The sequence below is a fragment of the Parasteatoda tepidariorum genome, chromosome 5 (assembly GCF_043381705.1).
Source record: "Parasteatoda tepidariorum isolate YZ-2023 chromosome 5, CAS_Ptep_4.0, whole genome shotgun sequence".
NCBI lineage: Eukaryota > Metazoa > Arthropoda > Arachnida > Araneae > Theridiidae > Parasteatoda > Parasteatoda tepidariorum.
The window spans coordinates 89,726,832-89,748,981 of NC_092208.1; the positions used below are offsets into that span (position 1 = coordinate 89,726,832).

The 22,150-nt window shown below is 32.9% G+C and overlaps 1 protein-coding gene across 1 annotated transcript in view; it reads right to left on the minus strand.

Annotated features, from left to right (window-relative positions):
* Positions 1 to 4,240: 4,240 nt before the first annotated feature.
* The window catches only part of LOC107449288 (dynein axonemal intermediate chain 1-like), a 34,906-nt gene continuing 16,996 nt past the window's right edge, over positions 4,241 to 22,150 (minus strand). Inside the window, exons 9-16 of the mRNA XM_043047091.2 lie at positions 19,238 to 19,473; positions 18,732 to 18,815; positions 15,786 to 15,915; positions 13,114 to 13,339; positions 9,823 to 9,922; positions 8,955 to 9,091; positions 8,109 to 8,160; positions 4,241 to 4,375 (exon numbers count right to left, since the gene is read on the minus strand). Coding sequence (XP_042903025.2) covers positions 4,292 to 4,375; positions 8,109 to 8,160; positions 8,955 to 9,091; positions 9,823 to 9,922; positions 13,114 to 13,339; positions 15,786 to 15,915; positions 18,732 to 18,815; positions 19,238 to 19,473 — 1,049 coding nt within the window. The 3' untranslated portion in view covers positions 4,241 to 4,291. The remainder of the gene's footprint in view (positions 4,376 to 8,108; positions 8,161 to 8,954; positions 9,092 to 9,822; positions 9,923 to 13,113; positions 13,340 to 15,785; positions 15,916 to 18,731; positions 18,816 to 19,237; positions 19,474 to 22,150) is intronic.

The following is a 22,150-nucleotide window of genomic DNA, read 5'->3' on the forward strand; positions in this document are numbered from 1 at the left end:
GTTAAAAGACAGGAAAAATTATGTGATCGACATTTCTTTTTCGACAGCTCATTTTCTAAGATTCATCAGAAAACGACTAATAATTTCTTAGTTTCGTGGAACTTATATCCAATATATTTATAATACTTCCACCTGTCTAGAAAAAAAAAATGGCGTCAAGAAATGTAAAGATCAGTCGCCAGTGTCCTTCCTTGAACTGTGAAGAAAAAGATTTTCCTCTTTCTACTCTACAAAGTGAATTTTACTCATTGGGTCACGATATAGTTTGTATTAATCGAGTATCGGTATTTTTCGAGTGTCTATATTTATTGAGTATCGATATTTTTCGGTATTTATCGTTTGTCGATATTTTCAGATTTTTTTTATAATATAACCGTCATTGAACAGCTGAACCAGTTTTGGGTTTACGACTACTAATGTTCAACTCCGAAACCTTGTCATTTTGAACAGAAGACAAGGGAACTCCTGGATCAAGTATTGGGAGAAGTTTGCCTTCGCGGAGGACTTTTTGGACTCTAATCCATGATCCGTCTACCACTGAGCATATTTTACGCCAGCAATGTGGTCGGTGCGAGCCGATTGAGGAATTCATATCGACCAGCCATCTCTGGGATTCGAACCCAGTTGGAAGGCGAATGCTCTATCCCCTGAGCCACCACCTCTCAGATAATTATAGAGTAATTTTTACGAAAATTTGTGAGGCTATATTTTTAATATCGTTATCGCGATAATGAAAAATTATCGATATTTCAATATATATCGTCCTATATAATCTATTTATTACAATTTCTTATGGGCGAGTAATAAGTTTAAATAAATGTAAGAGACCCGAAGGCATTTGTTCATTTGACCTCTTTAAAAGTATTGTTTTTTGTGTCAATTGGTTTTTTTGAAAAATCTCTTAAGTATTGTATTAAATGCCTATATATTAGCAGTATTTTATTTGCCAAATGATGATTTTCTTCACTATCGAAGAAACCGTTCTGGAAGAGAAATAAGTTTCTTCCAACTCAAATGGAAGACATTCTTTTCTTTTTTATCCAAAAAGAAATATCAACTGTTAACACAGTTTTTTTTTAAACAGTCTACAGTTGCAATTTAGTTTAAATAATAGTATTAATTTATGAGCTACTTAATATAACATTTTCAAATAAGTAAACGAAAATTAAAAAGCAACAATAGGAAGAAAAAATAATTAATTTAATGAATTAGCTAAGAAAATTAAAATAACTGTAGTATTTCAATATTTTATGTAAAAGAGTGTAGCGAAACCTAATTTGATAACTTAAGAGCTGTTAGCATAATAATGAAATTTTCTTAATTTTACTTAATTAACAAATCCCATACTAAACATAGATATCAGTAAAAAACACATATTGAATTCACGATAACAAATAGCATCAATACTCAAACCAACTCTTAAATAATGTGACATACATATTTTAAAATCCTGTTTGAAGCTTAATAAAAATTAAATACATATATTCTGGTATATAATCTAATATTTTATAAACCCCCCAAATTTTAGATAAATCAAGGGATCAACCGGGCAGACTTATATATCGGGATACACGGAAGGTGTTTTATTTATTTATTTTTTTAATGAAAATGGGAAAAACTTTAAATTTCTGTAATCACAGTGAATTGAATTTGTTTAAATTTGGACTCTTCATATAATACTTATTGCTAAACAATTGTATTGGTAATTTTTAGTTTCTTCAATTTTGTCCAGTTTCGGAAGGAAATCGTTTTTTTCTGAATAAAATACTAACCCTGTTTAAAATTGATTTAACTAGTATTTTTTTTATTTTTTATGACCTAATAATATTTTTTTAAAAATTATTAAGTGGAAGACTATTTGGTTGTTTGTTGTGAATTGTATTTGGATCATAGTGAAGCCCCTTTGCATTTTATGAAATAAAAATATATTATATAATCTAGACTGTTTTTACCATTGTTTCAGTAATTATTTTTTCCCCCTGCAATAGTTACCATAGTTAAAAATACGAATGATTGTTGTAGTTCATTTATGTTGCATAATGGGCTGGGGGTGATGATCTGGGAAACATCACTGAGGTTGATCCAAATACATACCATTACAATTTTGATGCTCTCCATAGGAGATGGTTTCCCCGCTTCGGTAGCCCGACGATCTGTGTGCGAAGTCAAGCACTTTAAGGTAAAGTAGTTTAACGTGGACCCATGCCCGCACATCCGCAGACTGATCCAAGCAATCACCTATCCGCACACTAACCGAACCGAGTGCTGCTTAGATATTAATAAAGTTATAAGAATCGGAACCTGGACTAGCAGTACGTTTTGCTGCTTTCTTTATTTAACTGAAGTTAACATTCAAAAAGGGTTTATTTGATCGATTCTTTAAATTATTTTATAAAATTGACTTTAAATATCGACCCAGTTTCCCTTTTACGATTATATTTTCACTTTCAGCCACTAAAGATTCATTTGTATATATATATATATATATATATGTTATCGTGAGTGACACGAAATCAAGAGAATGTCGCCGGTGAATGTCCGAAATATTTACTACACCGATTTGATAATAGTTTATTCCTTGATATTATTATATTTTGTCGATATTTTAATATCTGCTTAGGATAGATAAGGAGAAACATCAGTGTTCGGAGTACCGCGTAAATGCATACTGGGCACTTATGACTCTAAAAAACATTGATGTAGGGCATACCGGGCATTTGCCAAAGCTAGTATGTGATTGTCAATATTCATGAGTGGAAGTCAACAATCATCAATTTCAGTCATTAGTTAGTTCTATCGAAAAGTTCTCCACAAAGGCAAAATTTCACACTTTAGGAGTTCCCTTGTCTTCTGGATTGGATCAAAATTACAAAGCTACGGAATTGAACATTAGTAGTCGTAAACTCAAAAATTGGGTCGGCTACTCAACAACAATAATTAAACATATATATCAACACAAACTGATCTCATAGTATTGAACAATTCTGTTCATTTAAGTTGATAAACCATGGCGATAGATAAAAATGACTGTTACGAATCGTGTTTCAGTTGTGTTAGTTCTTAAAAGAATCGCCCTATGTCCTTCTCACAAAAATTAATTCTAATTACTATAACAACTTTGTATAAATTTAATAGGACCACAAAAGGGTTAATAGTATAAGAAAACTCTACAGGATAGAAATTAAGAAATATTAGCTACTGGTCCTCTGATCATTGAATGAAGCGCAGGGATAGTTTGCACACATTTTTATTGGTCTGTTTGCAAGTCTCTGTTACATTTTTTGTTTAAAAAAAAGGAATTTATATGAAAAATTGCAATACATAAAATGTGTAATCCTCACAATTATGTTAAAATATGCCCTTTTTCGACAATAAAACAAATCAAAACACTAAACTGTATATCAAACAACCAAAACAGTTTACCATTCCTTTACATATAGAGGGTCGACCGTGTAAAGCTCAGCACAGATATGGGTTGAAATTCGTCGTAAGATTTTTACTTCTGATTAATTTTGACACCGGAACTTGACAAGTATAATAATATTGAGTGTCATTAATGAACTACAAGTATTATAATATTGGGTGCCATCCAATATTATTATACTTGTAGTGTTTACAATATAACTCGTTTTTTTAAATTTAAATTACAACGAAACAAACAACATAATTTGGAAGACTCTGCAAGCGTGCTATGCCCTGCAAGATGTTACCCAAATAAATAACTAACGTTGATATTTTACCCAAATAGAGCCAAATTAGGGATAATACTCAATATTACAACATAAATAAGGTTTGCCATGCGTTAATTTTCTGACATTCGTTTTAGGCTCATGACCTGTTAGAATTTATAAATTAAAGAAAACTCTTATGAATAGTAAAATCACGCGCAAATTTAAGCTTAAAAACTTCCTAGAATATTAAACAATGTTCACACATCGCCTCGTACGCATAACACAAGCGAAGAGATCTACCGGAAGTTTTCTTAGATTTCTACCGCTTTTGGGAAGTTTGTTATTGTTCAACCATTCATATCTAGTCTAGGCGACAACTCCGAGTCACATTTTAGTGGTAACCCCATAAAAATCTTAATTTCTGGGAAACAAAACCACGTTAGGTCAGGGACTATATTTGAGCGGTGTAAAAACATTAAAAAGGTGAAGTCATAAAACCCCTATTTATCTTTTATAAGGAGAGAATAAGGTATTTTGTTAATTAAAAGAAACGAGCATTAATGAATGTTTTTGAATTGTTCCTTTATTAAGATAAAAGGGGTTTAAATAAGAAAGACATGTCACAAAGCAGGTCTGATGCTAACCTTCAAGAGCCTTTCCATTTTCTCTCTTTCTCTGCTCACAAACTCCTCAGTGTTCAGATCCTGAAGGGAAAAAAATGATCTGCACTATTAGATAAAAATAGAGTTTAAGTTTATTCATAGCAAAAAATACATCTGAATATTATCACATGTTACGTAAAACCTATGGACGAAATAATAGAACAGTTGCATGATGGAACAATTAAGCGGAGCCATCGTATACATTATACAGATTACTGTCAGCAGGAAAAAAATCAATTTAAATTTAAAATAATTTAGCATAATTTAATGTAGTGTAATGCCATTTCCTTATTCTAAGCTTTAGGGATTTTTTAATAATTGCCATTGATCTATGTTTTGTATTAATTTTTTTGTAACTAAATTAAAATTAATTTGTTGTATTAATGTATTAATTTTTACTATTAATTTTTTGGCCCACACAAATACTCATCAATGCCTGCAGTGTCTAGAATTCTTTTAAATACAAGGGCGCTCTTTCCCCTGCTCGCAATCATTTTCCGATTCCCGGAACTGCTTGTGTTGTTCTTTTCAGATACTTTCACGATTTGAACTGGCGAGGTTCTATCTTAACATTCCCCCTCCCCCCGAAGTCTCTGCCAATTAATGGAAATATAATTGAAAGTTATAAATATCATTGATTATTAATAATAATAATACTAATAACACAAGCCTGCGATGAAAAAAATACAAGAGGTCTGATAGCTGAACTTTATGTATTTTTTTGGTGCTAAAATGGAAAACAATGATGAAAATTTTCTGATACGTCAAATTTTTTTTTGAAAAATTTAATTTTACTGAAATTTTTATGAACATTTACCATAAAAATTTTTTCATTTTTGAATTACCTCTCTTCTTGCGTGACCATCATTCTACTTCGGTAAAATCTAAAAGAGTATACATCTATGACATCTTCCTGTCACCGTCCCTCTCTCTATCACAATATCTCTCGACCAACAGCGTCACGAAAATTCTTATTTTGGTCGAGACGTTGTGAAAATTTCCCAGATGACTTTTGTTACATATGCAGTGGTCATAGTGTTGTTAAAAATCGCATGAGGAGCATTACAGACTATGTTAGACAACTTTATCTTGCGTACTTTTGAATGAAACTCGGAGATCAGGCCAAATCGTGGGCTCCTCATAAAGTCTGTGTATAGTGTCTAAATGATATACGCTTATGGCTCCGAGGAAAGAAGACTGCCTTACGATTTGGAATTCCTATGACATGGAGGGAGCCTAAGAACTACTTTGATGATTGTTATTTTCGTTCCTGCAATGTATGTGGATATAACCGGAAAAATCCAAGGCTTATCTTATCTTGATAACATTCCATCAACCATATGCCACGTTCCTCATGGACCTGATGTGGTCGTGCCACCAACTGAATTGCTAGTCATATCTTCAGAGTCTTCAGACTCGGAGCATCCAGAAGTTCAAGGCTCCAGTATCGAATATTAGCCATCTGTAGCCGGTTTCCTCTTCCCTTCTCTCAGGTTAAACTTGATGATCTGACTAGAGATCTGGACCTTTTGAAAGAGGCCGTTGAAAAATTTTTAGGCTTCAGACTGAAAGAAAAAACTTATTGGCCAAAGGAACATCTTTTTATTGGTACCGAAATCAAGAAAAAGAATTTATTAAATACTTTGTCGAAGAAGAGGAAAACTTAGTCAATTGTTCTGATATTCCTGTATTGATGAGCAAATTTAATGTCATCTACGATAAAGATGAGTGGAGGATGTTTATAGATTCATCTAAAAGAAGTCTCAAAGCTGTCCTTCTTCATCATGGGAGCCAGTATGCATCTATACCAGTTAGACAATCGGTATATTTAAAATAATGCTATAAAAACCTGGCTCTCATCCTGAGCAAAATGAAATATATTGACCACAGTTGGACCATTTGCGTTGATTTGAAAGTTATCTCCCTGCTTCTTGTTCAACAAGATGGATTTACAAAGTTCTCTTGTCTCATTTGTGAGTGGGACAGCCATGGCAAGACTTACCATTCAATCAAAATATAATGGCTGAAAAGATAAAATCTTGACCAAGGCTCCAAGAATATTATTCGAAACAGCTTAGTTGATCCAAAAGAGTATTGTTACCCCCTCTAAACATAAAATTCGATGTAATGAAGCAGTTTGTCAAGGCTGTTCCAAAAGGTGACGTTTGTTTCAAATACCTGTGCTGTGCAATAAGTTTCCACGTTTATCCCAAGCAGAAAGAGGGAATCTTTTTTGGTCCAGATATCCGCAAACTCACGAAGGATAAAGTTTCTGAGACTAATATGGCCACAACGGAAAAAGAAGCTTGGGTTGCCTTCAAAGAAGTCAGTAAATTTCTAGTTAACTACAAGGATCCTGGCTGTAAAGAAAGCATTTGCAATGAAAATGCTGGACAAATTAAAAACTTTGGATTGCCCCACAAGTGTCAAAATGCATATACTTTTTCCTCGAAAATTTAGGAGCAGTTAGCGAAGAATAAGGTGAAAGGTTCCATCAAGATATCAGAGATAGGGAACTTAAATATCAAGGAAGATGGGACAAGCACATGCTTGACGATTACTGTTAGATGTTAACTAGAGATAGGCCTGAGATTAAGCATAAAAAAAGATCATCAAAAATAAGTTTTAGAGAAAAATGAGCATGTACTTACATAGAAACGTTTTTCTTTTGCTTTGTTTTTGTTTCAAACTTGCATGTACGCACACACAATATTTGCTATTCTTGGTCAATCGTTAATTTTACGTAAGTTACCTTAATAAAAATAAATTAAAATGATATGTTGCTGATTTTCTTCTAGAAGCTGATGTAAAATGTTTAAATTCAAGGAACTTACTGTTTTTTCTCTCGACCAGAGTTGACTTATACGATCTGGCAACAGTATTTTTCATTCATTTTAACCTACAAAAAATTAGCTGGTCGCTCAAAAATTAGTTTACCTTCACAAGAATCAAATTAAATAGATCGTAATGAATGATCGAAATGATAAAGAAGAACAGTTACCAGATAGAACATGCACAATTGTTTGAGTGAATTCCTTTTCAAATAGGATTTTAGTAAAAACATTAATATCGATTTTACAAAAAATCCTGACGTGATGGTAAAAAATGAAGGCCATTTTCGGAATCAGCACATCTAATAACACATAAATCAACAATAACTTCTCTTGTATATTTCAAAAACTTCAATTTCGCAGGCTTGTGTAATTATAATGATAATAATAATAATAATTATTATTAATAGTGATAATAATAATAATTATTAATAATGACAATAATTATTAAAAATGATAATAATAATGATCAAAAATATGATCTTTAGTTTATTTTTCATAAATATTATAATTTCGAAAAAATATTTTTTGAAATAATTAAGTTTTTAAAAAAAAAATGCTTTTAAAATATGAATTTATTATTTTTCTTATAAAAATCGGAGAGCTCGCGCAGTTCTTTTCAGATTGATTTTTCAGCTGATCTTGACTGCAAAAAAATTATAATCTCTACTGCTAATAGTTTCGTAACATTAGAATTAAAACTGCAACATTAGAATTAAAATGTTTTTGTTAAATTTGAAAAATTAATGAATTGAAAAAGAAACCTCATATTGTAAATCTTAAAAATTGTAATCTTGAACTCAGATTCGCCACTAATGTTTATTGTGTATTTATGATCTGGTTTGAATTATATTTGGTCAGGTTTTTCGGAAACATTGTCCGCTCGTCACATTTCAATAGAACAAATGCTTCGGCTTAGAGATAGAATAAAACTATTTGCTTACCTTTAATGAAGAACGGATATTTGGCGATAGCTTTAGAATGATTACAGATCCTCTGAAAAGGGAGAAGTTTTGAAAATTTTATTAAATATTTTTCATAAAACGCGGAGTTGTCTAAGTTTTCAAATCATCAAATCAGTTTTCAAATCAATATTTAAATAACATGTGTGTGTGTGTAGAGATGGATGATTTTATTTTGACCATAGGATGTGTACTGGAAAAACATTCCGTTTTTTTTTAAATTTTTAAAACTTTTTTTGCAATTTTTTATAAATTAAGGCGCATTATTTCATGATGTAAATGAAAAAAATTACTAAATTAGTTGAATTATACTCCATTAGAAAACTCATCAGTTGATGAGGGGAAAGTTGCCATTAATATCTCATCAATCCAAATACTTTTTGGCAAAACTTTCATATTCATTGAAATTTGAGACGTTTTAAAAACTGCTGTGGAGGCTCAGATGAAAGAGCGCTCGCCTCCCAATGAGGTGACCCATGTTCGAATCCCAGCTATAGCTGGTTGATCTGAATTTTACCCCCGGCTCGCATCGACCACAGAACTGACGTAATTTGTCTCCAGTGGTAGACGGATCATGGGTTAGTAACCCCCTTCGCTGGCGGGCTAACCGTGGGAGGTTTTCCTCTCCATGTAACGCAAATGTGGGTTAGTTACATCAGAAGGTCCTCCACGAAGGCTAGTTTCTCAAAATGCTTATCCAGGAGTTCCCTTGGGACAAGGCTGTTAAACGGAGGTTATAAAAATAAAATAAAAATTCCGAATTATTTTCTATGCATCCAATCAAATCATTATCACTTATACGGTCAAAAATATCCATAAATAACTTACTTTTCGTCTCCAACGATGAGTATTGGCATTGTGGGATGAAACAGAACTTTCGTCAAGTTTATATTTTGCTTTGGTGTGTAAACAGCATACGTTCCAATTGCCTCCACCTTATTAAGGGCCAGGTCGAACACGCTCACCTACTCCAGAAAAGTTTTTTAATGTTTCAGATAAAACAATTATAGTTCCGAGTCGAGTAGCTCCCGAGAAATTGAATTTCGAAAAAGACGTATCTTTAAAATTCGATGTGTCTGGAACTATTCGAACGAACTACTCGAAAGTTTTTCGACTATCATTATATAAATATTAAAATATAATAAATGTTTTACTGAAATTTATGGAATCATCTTCGGATAAACGAATTTTATAACTGTGTGCAAAAACTTTCAAATCGCTCAAAAAGTTCTCGAGGTATGGTGAAATATGCAAAAAGTAAAATTAACATTAAGGGGTTAAAGTTTTGGTTCCCAAACATATCTTTACTTCGAACATATCTTTGTTAGCTTAGAGGTGTATATGCTGATTGTTAGAAGCTTACGAATATCTGCCATAATAGAAAATACTTTTTTCGTTTAGTACCGCGCATTGCAAAGTACCGGCAGAATTTGAATGCCCCGCCTCGAGCAGGCCAATTAAACTTTATATTGCAAAGATGAAATTTCTGAATTCTGTAAAAGTTTTATCACATAAAGTTAATGCAAAAAAGGAGAGTAAAATTTCTTGGTTGTAAATCATTTTATTTCATTGAAGAAATGAGCGAAATGCAAAAAAGGAAATTTGTCTGAAAGTGCATTTAGAAGATTTAAATTCGTTCCTGTTCAAAAAGAAAAAAAATAGTTTGTTATGTAGATTAGTAAAGTATCAAACTTACAACAGCGTTTCCTGATATGGCTGCAAATAAAGAGGAAGAAAATGGTGCCCACGAAACATCCTTCAATTGTCTGTCGAAAAAGAATTCGAACAGAGGCTGTCTAATACAGAAAAAAAAAGAATAATGTTTTTAAGAAAAACTGTACTATTTTAAAATTATGCATTTTACTAAGAGCTTAAAAGTTGTAAATTATGTAGAAAGAAAAATATATAGGCAAGGTTCTGATCTGTTTCGTAGTCATATATTTCCACCTGAACAATTTTCAGCCCATTGCTTTTTCCCAAACTCATATCGCTAATGTATGTGTCGTTCATAGCAAAAGTGGTGTCACTTTCTCAATCAAGATAAAAAATTACCCTTTATAATGTTTTGATACCTCTAAAAAATAAAAATGCAATTGAAAATGAGTTTGCAAGAAAAAAAAAGCAGAAAACAAACTTACCGATATGGAGTAAAAAATAAAAATGCTTTAATGGATATATTAATCTAACAGTTAATATAAATTCGCTAAAAGGAAAAAAAAAATTATGTAAGTGTGCTTGCATCTTATATCGTATAAAATAATTGTTAAAAATATATTCATATAAAATAATTGTTAAAAATATAGAACTCATTAGATAAGTTCTTTCAAAATGTAGATAAAACAAAGGAAAATTATAGACATATGAAAAAAAGGGGGGGGGGGAATAATAATGGAAAAAACAAACAAACAACTGATTAAAAAAAAGGATGAATTTTTTTTTTAAAAACCGGAAAATAAATCTTTTTATCAGTCCACACGATTATATCCGCAAAAAAGAGTGCTTTCTGATACTGAATCAATATAGCCAAAGCAAAATATATTAATACAATAGTGTAAGGAGCACTCAAAACTTTTTTTTACCAAAATTACAACAAATAAAATAGAACACAATAAGTAAAAATAACACGTAAAAACAGAAGAAAAAAAATAAAAGAAAAAGAAAAAACAGTATAAAACAAAATCTCTAAAGCGAGTAGCGAAATCAGATGTACTTACATGAACGAGAAATTTTTCAAAAATGATTTAAAAATATTTTCGCAACAAGATTGCCAGATTACAAAATATGAAAACAAATGCGCAAATTGAGTGTAACTAGAGGAATTTAAAGTACCGCTCTTACTGCATAGCTGAAGTGATTCAATCCAGTCTCTCCAAATGGTAAATTAAGATTTTTCACAAATTGATTCCGTCTCTTTTCAATTGGCAGACCCCTTTCCTTTATATCACTTTAGATTTCATTTATATCATTTATATATATATATATATAAACTGCTGTTTGTAGANCTATATCCATTATTAAAATAATATTTCATTTGATTCTGATGATTCCTTCATGGTGTTGCATTTTCTACAAACAGCAGTTTATATATATATATATATTGTATAAACAATGCTAGACCTGAAAATAACTATTCGCCACGCAGCGAGTCAACAAATAAAAGCGGCGACTTAAATTAAATAAACAACCGGTTACTTCTAATAATTTCTTTTTTTAAAAAAATTTATACTGAGCATTGAATTTTCCAGCATGATGAAAGTAAGTATGTTTAACTAAATTTTGTCATATAATTATATTATGTTTATTGTTGAGTTAAGTTTTATAGTCGTAGATTATTTCTAACATGAATTTAAAAGAAAAAAAATATTAATTCAGATAAAAAGAAGCAAATATTGGCTATTAATTGAATAGGACCCATCGGTACTGGTCATCGACTCATCAGGTCCGAGGAAAAAGTGACTACTAAGTTATCCGAATCTACCAGACACTGGCGACTAACTGAAAATTTAAATTTTCAGGTCTAAATTATTCTTAGGTAATTAATATATTAAAATCACATTCTTTTAAATTTTTAATGTAAAAAAAATAGTTCCAAAGCAAAATTTGGTAAAAAATTTTACTTGGAAAACTTTAATTTGAAATAACAGTTGTGTGTGCAGATAGAAAATGATCGAAATTTTTTTTTCTCGGAGTTATAGAAGTCAAAAATTTTAACCGCAGATTGGAAGCCTAAAGAGATTCCCACAGTGTAAAAAATAAAACTACTTAACACTACTACTTAAACTACTAAACTTCTTAAAATTTTATAAAGTGAATTGAAAAATAAACTTTGTTTTTCAATTTACTTTATAAAATTTCAAAGTTGTTTATTGCAAAATTATAACGTTCATTTGAATTCAATCCTAAAACTGTTGCTTTAACCACTGTAAAAGAAAGAAAAAATCTTTTTTTTTCGTAAGGATAGATTTACTTATTTTTGCTGAAAAGATAAGAGAGGAGACCAAAATTTCCAAAAACATGCTTGAGTAGCATTTGAACGACCTATTAGGCATGGTTTTTAAGGACAAAATTTTCCTCTACCAAGCCAATCAAAAGTCCCCTCTGCGTTTAATTTTTTTAAATGTAATTTTATACATCAATCATGTAATTTTCAACAGTGTGATACTTGATGGTTATGGATGAATGGTTCCGTAAAATACATTCATTAATGTTAATGAGATCTGGAGTTCGTGGGGACACCGAAAGTCCCCAACATGTTCATTCAATATTTTTTTTTACAATACCAAGCATTATATTGTTGAATAAACTGTATTTATGAAATAAAAGTTTTAAATCATGCCAGCAGTACACTTTTTCTTAAGCAGTAACAATGTGGAGCATTAGTTCGAATGCATCAAACTGTCAGTGGCTGTATAAAAGTTAACCACTTAGTGCGCATATGACATAGTTCAACCAATCAAAACGTCCCCACATTAAGCTGTTACACGAAACAGAAATGCTGTCTTTCTATTCTGTTATTATTCAAGCTGAAGGGCGGTGCAATTCCTTAAGTAATCAAGTGATTGTAAAAATATTCAGAATGGTGCAATACCTGTTATTTTCGAAAATATATTCGGATATTATTTCGTTGACTAGCTTTGCCAAATCTGATGATGAATCGCCAAAGCATCTTTTTGACGCCAATGTTGGATTACCACGTATTACAACGCCGCAAGCCAACCCCTCTCAGTCTAACCATTTTTGTTTTAATGATGACGCTTATTGCAGCATATTTTTTTTAATTTGCTGAAAACAATGGTTAGGATTTACGGGGTCTACCTATCATGGAAAAAAATGTGATATTTGAAAAAAATTGCGTTAATGAACACGATATGTCACCAAAATGAATTTGGCGTGGTGTTGGCTGAAATAGTCGACGGGAAAATATGCAAGTACCGTTATTTGTTTTTGCTGCAACCTGTTACGTAAGAATATTTTACTCTCAGCTTACTTGTGCGTGTGCTCCCACACTAGTACAGTGAAATCATTGCTGCAGGAGATAAACACATCTGGATGAAAGGGATTCCAACGCACACTCCTCACAGAACTGCTGTGCTCATCAAAAACAGTCTTGCATGTCTTATCCTCAAAAGTGTATTCCTGTATCAAACCCGAGACTGTGCTGGCCAAAAACAATGATGCACTTTGCTGATTCACAGACACAGACATTCCTATACCTATAGGTGATGAGGTCCCTCTTTAGTGACATACTTCACTCAATATTTGTATTCTTGAATGACATTTAGTCCTAGTTAAGACTTACATGACGGTAAAGAACGTTATTTCAACTTGCGCCTGACGTGGTGCCGAGATAAAATACATTTATGAGCTTAATATGGCAGTCAAAATAAGCATTTAGTTTTATTTTGACCTAATGTGAAAGGGAGTGAACACTTTTAGCCCTAAACAAGCTTTGTGGAAAGAGCAAACACGTTTAGTCGCTCTACTTCTCAATAGAACATAGATTCACAGTTAAATGTTAATTAATTAACCTAAAAGAGCACCATCAAGAAGCAGCCAAATAAGCAAATTTAATAAACTACTAATAAAAGAGGTCAGTACATGTGTGAATATTTACTAAACCAGCATTAATTGATCTTCATAGACACAATTTGTTGTGAATTTTTGTTCTATATTCTTAAATACTATTTCAGTATCATGACGATAAGTGTAATTAAAAAAAATTTACCAAACTAACCAAAATTCATAATCAGTTACTAACAACAAAGCAAAAAACGGCAGTAGCTAACAAAACTGTCAGAGAGCAGTATAAGGATGCAGCAGAAATTGACTAACTCTTTTTCAACCTACAACAGACCTTTTCGCTGTTGCAGGTTCCTCGGTATCGACTGTCTTAAATTAAACTGCACCAATCATTTCAACCCATTTTTCAAAAGTTATTCAACCCACGCTAACAATAGCAAGAATATACTAATTTCAAGAACAAACTAGCCAAGAACAATTAAAGTCTGCACAACACAAACCGAAGACCAAACAACAAATTTTAATACACGCCCTCAACTATGTCCAAGCACCTAACGCCGTTTTCTATCTTTAGCGTCCGTTTATCTTTAGCGTTATCTTTAGCGTTTATCCGTTTTCTATCTCTATCTTTTAACGGTCATGGTAGGAATCTCAAATAATTTTGACCCCAGTCAGACGACGTGAACTGCGCCTGAGCTGGTATCCCTCTGTCTAACCTTTAACATCACAGCCAACAAGAGGATCGTCAGCCACGACAGATTTAACGTGCATCGTGATGCGTTCTTGATAATGATTCTGGTTGCTTTGCCAGCTGTCAGAATTGAACTCACTACCACTAGCTCTCAAATCATTGATGCGAACGACACCTTAAGCAATTCAAAGCAGTCCACTTAGTTCACTTAGATGATTCATTTTGCCCAACTCTAGTGCTGACCAGTGTCCTGTAACTTTGTTGAACTATGTAAATAAATGGGGAGCTGGTCTTATTGGTTGGCCAACTCCTGTCTGGTTGATCCGATAATCTGGAGAATCTTTTCTTGGAGATGTAGGTGGTTGTGATAGGGGCACACGTGTGTTGTCAGGATGGCGACTGGCCAAAGGGTTTTGATCCCAGGATCTCCTCTCTACTAAGTGTGTAAAATTGACACGGTGATGGTCCTCAAAATAATTATACACTCTACGAGTTACGAGAGTAGGCTTCCCAGTTGCTCTGCCCAAACGTTTAAGTGGGCCCAAAGAGGTGGTGTCCAAATTATGCATATTAAGTGGGCCCAAATTATGCATATTTCAGTCCTACGAAAGGACGAAGAATGATATTTAAATATAACATCATAGAGAATAAAGGTAATTTAAGCTTCAATATTGATAGAAAATTATCTTTTATGCTTAGCTGGGGTTAATGTGAAATCCGATAGTGCGACAATTCCATCTGAAATGTTGGTGTGGGCGTCTGTTAATTAAATCCTCATATTGCAGAACGTTGTTTCCGGGATGAGTGGTGTAGGAGTCCTAAAAAACCGCATGGCGTGATCAATAAAAAAAGCAGCGCGAGCTATTTGAAAAACAGACTACGCAGACGATAATTTTGGAACTTCTTGGAGCTAATTTGTTTTCAGACAGCGTTTTTATATTTTATTAGTTTATTTATTTTGGTGTGTAGAAATTTAGTGAATCCGTAACAGGGAAACCCAAAACTTAGCTGTAAAGAAAGCTGAACTGCGCGTCACGGGAGGAAAAAGTGAAGAAGTGTTGAATAATATTAATATAGAATAGTATGAAATGATTTGTTTATAGAAGAGCATATGACGGATAGATTGAATTAGAATAGATGTTTAGTTGGAAATGGTCAAATATGTAAATAAATGTCGTTTTTTTCAATAAAAAAATGGCTCTTTAATAGTAACACTCGTGTCACAAAGTTTAGCAGTTATTTAAAAAAAAAAAATTGTTTCGTTGTTTCTCTTAGTTAGCTGCACTTTTTCTTGACGAAGTTTGTTTCTAATTCTAGAACACGTTGAAAATAAACTAGATCATTTAGCAAATAGCAAAAACAAAGACTTTATTTCAAATTTTTTTCTTCTGTTTTTCTTTAATTAATTTTTCAAATCGTCGTTTTTAGGCATACAAATTGACACCTACTGTTAGCTGGTAAAGCATCTCTAAGAGGATGTTTAGGTTTCACAGCCATCTCCAGTCCTTTAGGTGGTTCCCTTAGGGGCCATTCTTTAATACTCAGATTGGCTACCACTTCGTCAGGAATAAGGTTGTTCTAAAAATTTATTTAGTTCTTCTTCAGATAACTTATTACGTACTCAAGATACCTAAATTAACTGTTCATACTTGGAGATGTTAGTTAAAAAAATATTTTTTTCATTGTATATCATTGAAATTAATTCAATATTTTTTTAAATTTTTGGTCACAAAAAATTATAGGAAATGTTTTTACATGATATGATTTTAAAAATATGTAGAACTCTTCATACAACGAATACAATAAATCATTTCAATAATGGGTAAAGGTTTTCATAATTTAAAAAGTGACACAAATTGGTATATATATATATATCACGTATTACAACNTATATATATATATATATATATATAGCTTGATTCAATTTAAAAGCATCTTTTCTCTAATTTTTATATCTTATTGGTAATCTCAAGCTTGAGTGAATGCGATGTGCAAGTTACATAGGCAGTTATAGACTCGCGAGTTTGTTGATTAGTTCGTTAGATTTCTAGCACAATAGTTGTGTGGTATTGCCAAATACCCGCCTTAGTGCAGGATTTAGCTATACCGTACTTTAAAAGTATGACAAATGTAAAAATTGATTAAAATAAGTTCTGGTTTAACATATCCAATTATCTGGTGAAGCAAATCTAACTACTCTATCAAAAAACAAAGTCTATTGAATATAGTTATGCGTCTTATAAAACGGTAACGGTTCTCGTTAAACAGTTCTACCGTGAAGTGCTCGACTTCGCGTGCAGGTCGTCGGGCTACCAAAGCGGCAGTGCCATCCCCTCTGCAGAGAATCAAAATTGTGATTGCATGTCTTCGGATCATAATCGGGAATGTATCCCAGATCGTCGCCAATACCCCATTGTGCAGCTCTAGTGCGACGTAAATAAAATACCAATCTACCTACCGTCTTATAAAACATAAATACAGTGTATTTGTAAAAAGATCCTGACAATAAAGTGTTTTTAAATCCCTACAGAAACAAGAGTTATTTTCACAATTTATTTATCGCATACTTGTAAATTAACTCACAGACGCTTAAAGCAAGCTACATGGATAAAGGTTTTTCATACATCCAGGTAAAAAAAAAAATCTTAAAAACGCAATTTCATTTAATTTCTAAAATAAATAGAACAATTAACATATTTTTTTAAATTTCTGCATTGCTTCTGAAAAGAAGGACATTTTACCAAAAACACCTGCTTAAGAGTTTTTTAATTAATTCATTTTAAATATTTTTTATCAAGGATAGCAGACGAGAAGAAAACGAATATTAAATTGCGGTTCAGGTTGACATAATTTCGTTATCTCCAATTGGATACTTGCAACTGGAGAAGAAGACGATCACTGATACACAGACACGTGACCTATGATCTCAACGCCACCTGATCGCTTATAAACAAGATGACGAGTTAAAATCGAGCTAGTCTCTCCATATAAGTTAGAATGCTATTTAATGTGAAATTAATTAAATACAACACCATACCGCACTTCAAATTTGTAATTTTTTTTAAAAATATTTCTCTACTACGTCTTTTACTTAACTTAGATTCCTTATTTTTTTATGTATTTCATTGTAACGGTGATATATTTTTGTTTTGTGTACCAGGTAACTTCGATGCATAATTAGTTTGTTTATGTTCTACATGGCCCTGTGCCTTGCTTTGTATTTAGTAAGAAATATATTGAAGCAATTGAAATCTCAGTAAAAGAATCTTTCTGAAAGAAATTAGAACGTGTCAATTAAGAGAATGGATACTTGACGTGCTTGGCTTACTCGAAATAGAATGAAACGAACAGTTGATAACGCAAACAAATGCCTTGTTTGAACAACCATTCAGGATCGAGATACCCACACTACGTCACTTGCTCAGGTATTCTATTGACAACTGCATGTGTCTCATTCCGTATAGGATCTGCTGCCAGGTAAGGGGTGGGGACAAATTTCAAATCTTATGTATGAACTCTAATTTTTTATTGTATTTATGGATTTTCCAGAAAGAGTACCCAAATTTGATATTGGCTATCGAAATATGATACAGATGGCGTATAGCAGAGCTTTCTGCCTATGGCAACACTTCACATGCTTCCACCATTAGCGTGTGGAGAGTCATAGGAGAAGGGAGTACGTTACTTTCTGTCTGCATTTTTAAATAGATTACAAAATTTTAAGTTTAGAAACTATATGGAACCGAAAACTACGTTGAAGAGAAACGCCGTGGAAATTTTGAAAAATATTTTTGACAAGCACATACGAAAAATAATAAAGTGGAAAATATCGAAGTACATTCCTATGCAACTGAGAACAGGAAGAGAAGTAAAGGAGGAGGGTCAGAACATGGTACCAGTCTTCTCCCCAGAGGGCGTATTCGAGAGTTGGGATCGCGAATACATGTTGTTGTTCATTAGTTCATAGGTGACGCTGTAACTGCCAATGAAGATCGCTTAGAAATAATTTAAAATACAAGTATAAATACCCCCTAATACATCTTAGATCGAAATCATATACAGAGACTTGCTTTTTTTTTAATTTTCTTAAAAAGAACCTATATAACAACATCAAACTCGATTACCTTCCCCACTCCCCGGAAATAGAGCTACTTTTGAGTGGTGGGACCTAATTTGGGAAAGGGGGTCGCGTTTAGAATGCATCCTTGGAAAATATTTGATCAGTGGTTTTGACATATTTGAGACGATGTGTTCTTTTCGAGCGAGACATTTAACAGTTTTTATACATTTTGGGTATTGTGATTAAAATATTAAACTATTGCAACAATGTAGAAAATACAGAAGGACTTTTTTTTTAAAAAAGAGAGAGAGGGAGAGAGAAAAAGAGTTCATACCATGAAAATCAGCCAATTGATAATGGTTCCATCTTTGGATATCGAACACAGTTTCTGCGGAAGTTTATCGGGTAACCACTGGACCTGAAGGAAAACGTAACTTATAACTTTACAGATGAATATGTTTTACAGTCCATTTCCTTTTTTTTCATAATAAAAAACAGCATGCTAAGTAGGGAAATGCAATTTGAGGCAATTATAAACAATAATAGTAGTTTGTTTTGTCATCAGGCTCAGAATTTCAGTTAAAATGAGAGAAATCTAAAGATTCAAAAAGGGATCGAAACTACGCTTGACGATAAATTCCTTTTAATGCAAAATTTTACTTGTAACGGTCCCAAAACTTGTGTTCTTAGAAGGGTTAGCAGGTTGAAATCTCCAATCAAAATATAAGTGCTCCAGCTAGTCAAAATTTCAAATTGATGTAATGCAAGTGGTCAACTTACAGGGCTTTTACTGTAATAAAAGGACAACGTACAAAAATAAAATACCAAAGGAAAACATACTTCACAGAGTGTATCCTCGTGAAAATGCGTGCCAAACTTAGACTCTCTCACAGCAATTGGGGTTTTCGAAAGGTCGTAGAGTTCTAGATCACCACTAGTCAGAGCTACGATCACGATTTGAGGTAAAGATGTGTGGAATAGTACACTGCAGACTCCGGATGCGCACCTAACGATTCGTTCCGGAAAAGAAGGTCCCTTTAAACTGTAAACATACACCAATCCTCTTTCCTCCATCTCTGAGAAAAGTTTTCAAAAAAATCTGTTTCACTGTAAAATTTAGTTATTCACAAAAACTTAAATAAATATGCATCTTAGCTTTTGAGTAAAATGACACATTAAGTGTTTTAACTTACAATAATATTGGAAGGGCAATTGTTAACAAACATCAAAACAAGTTTGATTGCCTGATGGAATGGAAAATGCTTGTGACCAGTGTTTTTTGATTCATCTCAATAACTGGTTTGAAAGTTGAAGGATGAGATTAAATACCTGTAATACACAACATATTGTGCTGCTTCCAGGAGAACTCTTCAAGACATAGTTTCGCGTGGTGGCGGGTACTATGGTTACGAGAGTAAGTCACTTCGGTGTGGAGTGAATATAGTTCGTTCACCAGGAGTTGGCACTTGACTTCGCCTTCATCACGCGGTATCCAACGATACTATTTCGCTATATGTGGAAGAAGGATGTGAACAATCCTGAACAAGGTTGCTATTTGGCGATCATTATGACAAAAAATTTTTTTTCGCAGTCTTTATGTGCATTTTTTTAACATTAAATATTTCATAAATTGGATGATATTTCTCTCCTTTGAGTGAATAGTTTGTTCTCTTTGAGACAATTTGCTGGGAAAACAGCAGTTTTTAAATTTAAAATATATTTAATTAGCTAGAGTAACGAAAAGTATAATAGCAGGTGATAAAGCGAAGTAAGTGACTGAAAAAGAATTCACTGTTTGCGTTTGGCACGCATTAAGCGTTGTCACAATTTCAAACGTAGAAATGTTTCTCCTCTTACTCCCGCGCTAAAATGAACTCTGGGTACGAGGAGGTGGAGCCAAGTGCCAACTCCTGGTGAGCGAACTATAGTTTTGTAATGATCTTGGCACAGGTCGCTGTGACTGACACAATTCGGCCAATCAACGCCTTCCTTTCTTCAATGCACTCCCAATAGAAATATTCTTTCTCTTATTACTATAGCAGCAGACAGAGCCGTGATGGCTCAAGGGATATAGAACTCTCTCTTTTGAATGAGGTGAACTGGGTTCGAATCCTAGCAATGGCTGGTAGATACGAATTCTGCATCTGGCTTGCACCGACCACAGTGCTGACTTGAAATATCTTCAGTGGTAGACAGATCATGGGTTAGAGTCGCACTGCCACCAGACTAACCGTGGAAGGTTCTCGTGGTTGTCCTCTTCATGTGAAGCACGTGCGGGTTAGAACGCATCAAAAAATTTTCCATAAAAGCGCATTTCTCTCAATTCTGAAGTTCCCTTGTCTTCTGGATTGGGTACAGAATTACAAGACTAAATTAGAGAAATTAGAATTTTTTTTTCTAATTAAATCATGTCGGGGGACACGATTTTTTGAAAGCAAATCAACCAATATTATTAATTTTGCGTACTTTATATTTTTGACTAAATATTGAACAAAAATATTTAATTTTCCTTGAGAGTAACTTCTACTTAGAAAGTAACGTGCGCAAAATAAAATACGGACCACCCCGAATAATTTTTGATCTAATGATCGGATCTTCACTTTCTAGGTCTCACTCGAATGGTTTGAGGTGGTGACCTCAAATAGGCTGATTAATTAGAGCAGACGAATATTAAATATATTTTTTTCGATGGATTCAGATTTCTGACCCCCAAAATGGGGAGGGGGCGGGGCAGGCTCAGTCTGGGAAATATGCTAATCATAGTTTGGTCAGGAAAGTGGACCAAAATTTGAACCCCTTTCATCTTAATCTTAATTTCTGCGTATTTTTCCCATATCTCGAGAAATTCTTAAGCGAATTGAAAAATGTTTGCACACAATTATAAAATTTGCTTTTCCGAAGATAGCTCCATGCAAAAAATAAATTTTAGTGAGTATTTATTATTTTTTATTACTTTATTTCATATTGGTCGAAAAAAGTTGATATGGTAAAGTATACATTTTTTTGCATATCATTTTAAAGAATGTCATTTTAAGTGGTAAAATACAAAATTTGAGCGAAGTAGGCAAAATAGTTTCTGAGAAAAAAAATGTGCAAAAGTCCTATTTTTAAAATTTAATTTCTCATGAACTCTTTGACCGATTTTGCTCAAATTTTGTATTTTGGCATGTAAAACTACATTCTTTAATATGATTTTAAAATATTGCTAGTGGGCTGCGCCCCCTGCTCGCTAACGCTCGCCAACCCCCGAAAATTGCTACGCAATCTTATATGGTTTGCTTCGCAAACCAAGATCGCTTCGCTCGCTACTNTATATATATATATATATATATATAGAATACAGCACAGTTTTTTGAAGGGGAAAAAATTATTTAATATGCCAAAAAAAAAAAAAGAATTTCTGAGATTTATGTAACCCGTTATATTACAGAATCACGAGTTGCACAAAATGGTCTCCGAATAAAGACTGTTCCTTGTACAACACCCCTTTTTTTAAAAAAAAATGAAATGATAAAAAATGTGTTTTAAAAGAAGAAGTACTTAACATTGCAGAGAACAGAAATAAACAGAAAGTTTTGCAAATTCACGTTATCTTCCGTACGTAAAATTTCAAGTAAGTTTTCTCCATAAATCAAAATAGAAGAAAGTGAATTCAGATAAACCATGAAGTTTCAAAAACTAAGAAATTCAAACAAATGATGGCAGTTATGCTGTCATAAGTTATTCTTTCTTGTCTTTATAATTTACTCTAGA